The sequence below is a fragment of the Orycteropus afer genome, unplaced genomic scaffold, assembly GCF_000298275.1.
Source record: "Orycteropus afer afer isolate SDZICR_OR568_19922 unplaced genomic scaffold, OryAfe1.0 scaffold00042, whole genome shotgun sequence".
Lineage (NCBI taxonomy): Eukaryota > Metazoa > Chordata > Mammalia > Tubulidentata > Orycteropodidae > Orycteropus > Orycteropus afer.
In genome coordinates, this window is record NW_006921629.1 from 3,911,238 (window position 1) to 3,916,617 (window position 5,380).

At 34.9% G+C, this 5,380-nt stretch overlaps 1 protein-coding gene across 1 annotated transcript in view; it reads right to left on the bottom strand.

Moving 5' to 3' along the window:
- The window catches only part of ATAD5 (ATPase family AAA domain containing 5), a 65,838-nt gene that overhangs the window by 35,998 nt on the left and 24,460 nt on the right, over positions 1–5,380 (bottom strand). The window contains exons 8-11 of the mRNA XM_042780481.1: positions 4,102–4,259; positions 3,500–3,659; positions 2,140–2,469; positions 132–228 (exon numbers count right to left, since the gene is read on the bottom strand). Of these exons, the coding sequence (XP_042636415.1) occupies positions 132–228; positions 2,140–2,469; positions 3,500–3,659; positions 4,102–4,259 (745 nt within the window). The remainder of the gene's footprint in view (positions 1–131; positions 229–2,139; positions 2,470–3,499; positions 3,660–4,101; positions 4,260–5,380) is intronic.

A 5,380-nucleotide genomic window follows, 5' to 3' on the forward strand; every position in this document is an offset into this window, starting at 1 on the left:
GAATTGACTCAACAGCACCCAACAACAACAGCATGTAATATATCACTTTCTAATTTTCATATTGTAATATAAATTAATAAACTAAATAGTAAAACTAGTTTCATAAACTATTTCTTAATTCCTTTACAAACCTGTGTAACTTTTTTATGGCTAGATCATTGCCTATGAGTTCACTGGAATTCTGAGGCTGATACTTTTCTGTCCAAAGCATATCTTCAATTCCAGAATCTAAAGCAAAAAATATTTATTAAGGTATTCTTTCCTTGACATAAACATATGTTGCTAACTTATATTTACAATAATACAACAATATAACCATAGGAATTTATATAAATATTTATATTTACAAAATGCCAAGCAGACAAATTAAAACTTTATATTTAAAATTCTTCATACCACAAACATCCTTCTTAAAAACCTTACCACCATGAAGTGACATGAAAGTGAGGTTTAAAAGTAAACATTTAAATTTTTAAGTATTTTAAGAAATACGAAACATGATAAATAATTTGTATCATAAGAAACAATAGTTTAAAGAGCAAAGGTACATAATCTTTAGTGGAGCTTACTTCTGACCACTGAAAAGAAACTAATTAAAATATCCTACAAAGTTAAGCCAAACAAATAGAGACACTATACTCCTCACTAAGATGAAAAAACTCAAATCCAGGGCTGTGGAGACAAATCAGACCCACAGTGACCCAATAGGACAGGGTAGAACTGCCTCGTAGGGTCTCTAAGGCTGAAATTTTCCTGGAAGCAGACTCTCCCAAAAAGGAGCTGGTGGGTTCGAACCACTGACCTTCAGGTTAGCAGGCAAGTGCTTAATCACTACGCCGCAAGGGCTCCTCTTTAAAAGGGCTGAATATTGTAAAGATGTCAATTCATTCCAAATGAATCTATAAACTAATGCAAATCAAAATCTCAGTTGGATTTTTGGAGGTGGGGAAATGTGACAGTTCATTTAAACTGTCAAGCATGAAAAAATATATATTTAAATTAAATAAGGAAGTAAAAGACCCATGAACTGAAAACTACAAAACACTACTGAAAGAAGTTAAAGATGACCTAAATAAATGTAAAGTCACCTTGTGTTCATAGACTGGAAGACTAGTATTATTAAGATGTCACTACTACCCAGAGCAACTATAGATTCAATACAATCCCTATCAAAATCCCAACAGCCTTTTTTGCAGGAATGAAAAAGCTGATCTTCAAATTCATATGGAATTGCAAGGGGCTCTGAATAGCCAAAAAATCTTGAAAAGGAAAAAAGAACAATTTGGAGGACTCACGCTTCCTGATTTCAAAGCTAGGATAATCAAAACAGTCTGGTTCCGGCATAAGGACAGACATATGACAACAAAACCCATACATCTATGGCTAATTGATTTTCAGCAAGGATGCCAAGGTCATTTAACAGGGAAAGAATAGTCTCTTCAACAAATGGTGCTGGGACAACTGGATTTTCATATGTAAAAGAATGAAGTTGAACCCAACCTTACATCACTTATATGAACGATCTAGACTAGGCAAATTCATAGAAACAGAAAGTTGATTAGGAGTACTAGGGACTGGAGGAACAAAGAGCTATTGTTTGATGGGCAGAGTTGCTGTGTTTGGGGCGATGAAAAATTCTGGAAATAATGATGGCTGCAAAATATTGTGAAGGTAATAAATTCCATTGAATTGTACTTTTAAAGATGGTTAAGATGACAAATGTTATGTTATATACATTTTGCCACAATAAAATAATGATAGGAGATTTGCTTTACTAATTATCAAAACATACTATAAAGCTACACGAATAGATGACTCAATGAACTGAATGGAATAACTCTGGAAAAGCTATATAAACTAAATAAAGCATGTCAGAGATAAGTGAAACAGGTTGTAACATAATACATATACTATGTTCTCAGGTTTAAAAAGATATACACATATTAGTAGAAGCACAAAAATATCAAAGACTAAATACCAATTTGTTAACTGTGCTTCTCTAATTAATAAAGCTTTTATATCTTTTCTTTACACACATATACTGTTAGAATATTGCAATGAGCATATATTAAAAGATGGAAAAAGTGAGAGGTTAAAAAAGGAGATGTTTCAGGACCAGAGGGAGAATATCTAATTTACCAGGAATAGAAGACACTTTTGGTGTAGATTCTTTGTCATCATCTATTATTAGAATTTCAGAATCTTCTACTGTTTCTGTTTCCACTTTACATGCTGGACTCAGAGTGGTCTGTTTCTTCCTGGATGTTTTAGAAAATATACCTTTGGAAGAATCTAACTTTATTCCAGAGGAGTTGTTTCTTTTGTCAAGTTCTTCTGGTTTCCCACTCATCTTTTTTGGACTTCCTGAATACTCATTTGGTTTCTTTCTTTTTGACTTACGATTTTCAGTTTCCATTCGTTTCCTTTTGGTTTCTTTTTGATGAACGTCAGGTTCTAATTGTGGACTTTCTATTTTGGGAATTATAGATATGCATGTACTTACTAATCAACAAAAAGCAATTTTAAAATACTCTAAAATCTTAATAAAGCAATTTTAAAATACTCTAAAATCTTAATAAGGAGTCCTGGTTGCACAGTGGCTAAAGCACTCAGTTGCTAACCAAAAGATCAGTGGTTCAAACCCACCAGCTGCTCCATGGGAGAAAGATGTGAGAGTTTGTTCTCATATAGATTTCAGCCTTGGAAACCCTATGGGCAGCCATACTCTGTCCTATAGGGTTCCTATGAGTGTGAATCCACTCACTGGCAGTAGGTTTAGTATTTTAGTGTACTTTTACTATCAGAATCCTTGATGGGGAGTAAATGATTAATTGCTTGACTATCAACCATAAGGTTATTAGTTCAAACCCATCCAGAGGCACCTCAGAAGAGAGGCCTGGTGATCTGCTTTCGAAAGGACGTAGCCTTGAAAACCCTATGAAGCAGTTCTACTTTGCTCACATGGGGTCATCATAAGTTGGAAATAACTCAATGACACCTAACAACCACAACAACCATCTTAATATAATTTGAAAATGCCCAAGTCTTATTACTATAAAATATAAAGGCAATTGGAGCTCTGGTAGCATAGTGACTAAGGCACTTGACTGCTAACCAGAAGGCTGGTGGTTCAAACCCACCAGCCACTACTCGGAAGGAAAGTTGGGCAATCTACTTCCATAATGATACCACCTCGGAAACCCAAGGAGAGGTCACTATGAGTCGGATTTGACTCGACAGCAATGAGTGAGTTAGTGCTTTTCTTAGACAAGTGATTAATATTTTAACATAATTAAAAGGTGTGTTTAGGTCGGCATCTCTGGAAGCTGACAAGAGCCAACACCGAATGGCACAAGATGCTTTTGTTTTAGTTGCACAATTCTCCCTGACAGCTATAAGCAATGTTCTCTCTGTGGCAATTACTCCTAAGAGTCAATGGCTAAGTCTTAGTGTTTTCAAAACTGAAATTTTAACATAAATTATAATAATCATCACTAACCTTGTTTCCCAAGACATTCAGAAAGTACCACGTGCTCAGTTTGTTTTTTTAGAAGCAAAGGGAAGTAAGTTTTCAAAGAAAATTCAGGATTTGACCACCTAATCTCCTCCAACAAAAGATTTCTTACTTCTTCAGTAAAAGCTTTCCTTGGCCCCACAAACTGCAATAAAGATAAAATGCTTAATAAAACACCCACAATAATGCTAATTATAATACCACCAGCCACTATCTGCTACAAATCAACATTACGTAGTAGTAGCTTTAGTTGGTAAATGCAACCTTGATAACAAAGCGACATTTGTGTAGCACTTGAAAGACTGAGCTCATATTTGTTGTTCTCTCTTTCAATTTATTAGATTTACTCATTTATCAGATTATAATGTTGACTTATAAATGTGATCTATAATGTAATATTCCTTTGAAACTGGAAATCATTCTTAAAATGTTTTTAAAACTCTATGAATATTTAAAAGAGAAGCATACTTCAATCAGTATTTATTCTTAAAATTAGACTGGGAAAAATGAACTCTAAACTATATAGCAGATATTCATTTCTTTTCCTGTGAAACACTATTACAATGCTTAAGCTCTCTAATACTTACCACAACAGGAGAATTATTGCTTTTTGACTTTGAACTCAGTGTTGAAAATTCACCAAGAGCAATAGCACATTTTGAGACATCGACTACATTAGTATTCTGTTCTTTATATTTAGTTAAGAGAGGACAAACAGGTGGTGTCAAATGCCACAAATAGCACCCTAAAAGAAAATAAAAAAATTATCTTAATTCCATTTACACACTATATATTTATTGCAATGCTAAATATGTAAATATTAAAAGACAACAACTACATAAATATGGAAAAGTACCAAAACCCATATACCAAAACACAGGGAACAAAATCCTCATTTCCAACATATAAATTTAATAAAAATCACCTAGTCTTCTCTCTTAATTCTTAAGAGTGAGCAAATATCAGCAAACTTTCTCTTCTTTTTAATACAGCCTTGATACTCAAGGCTAAAATTTTAAGGGCATTTCATATCCTGGTTCAAAGTTGCAACTCTGCAATCAGACAGACCTGGATTCAAATCTGGGCTCTATCACTTACTGCTTATGTGATCATGGGCAAGATCCTAAACCCTAGTTTTCTTATCTGTAAAGTGGGAGTAACTAAGGAGCTCTGGTGACATAGTCATTAAAGTATTCAGCTGCTAACCAAAAAAGGTCATCAGTTCAAACCTACCAGCTGCTCCATGGGAGAAAGATGAGGCACTCTCTTCCCATAAAAATTTACAGCCTTGGAAATCCAATAGGCAGTCCTATACTGTCCTATAGGGTCACTATGAGTTGCAATCGACTTGATGGCAATGGGTTTTTTTTTGTTTTTTAGAGGTTGGGCAATCCTACTTCCGTAGTGATACTGCCTCGGAAACCCAAGGAGGGGTCGCTATGAGTCGGGGCCGATCGACGGCATGTAACAGCAACAACAAAGAGCTGTTATGGGGATAAAACTAGGTATGAACACAAGTGTTCAGCAGAGTTCCAGACAACAGTAAGTGTTCAATAACCATAAGGTTCTATGAAAGAGAAGTTCCTTCTGTGTTTGCCTCACATGCTAATATATAAACAGGCCAAGTTTTACAATGGCACTCCTATGAAAATGGACTTATCAATTTTACAGAAGAAAAGTGTAACTAATTTCTGCAGTTGAACATATTATTAGAAATGCTATATAAAATTGGGCTAGTAGAGATAACACAAAAAGATTCCTCAATTGAATGGCCATTGTTGTTGTTGTTGTTATGTGCCGTCGAGTCGGCCCCGACTCATAGCGACCCCTCCTTGGGTTTCCGAGGCAGTATCACTACGGAAGTAG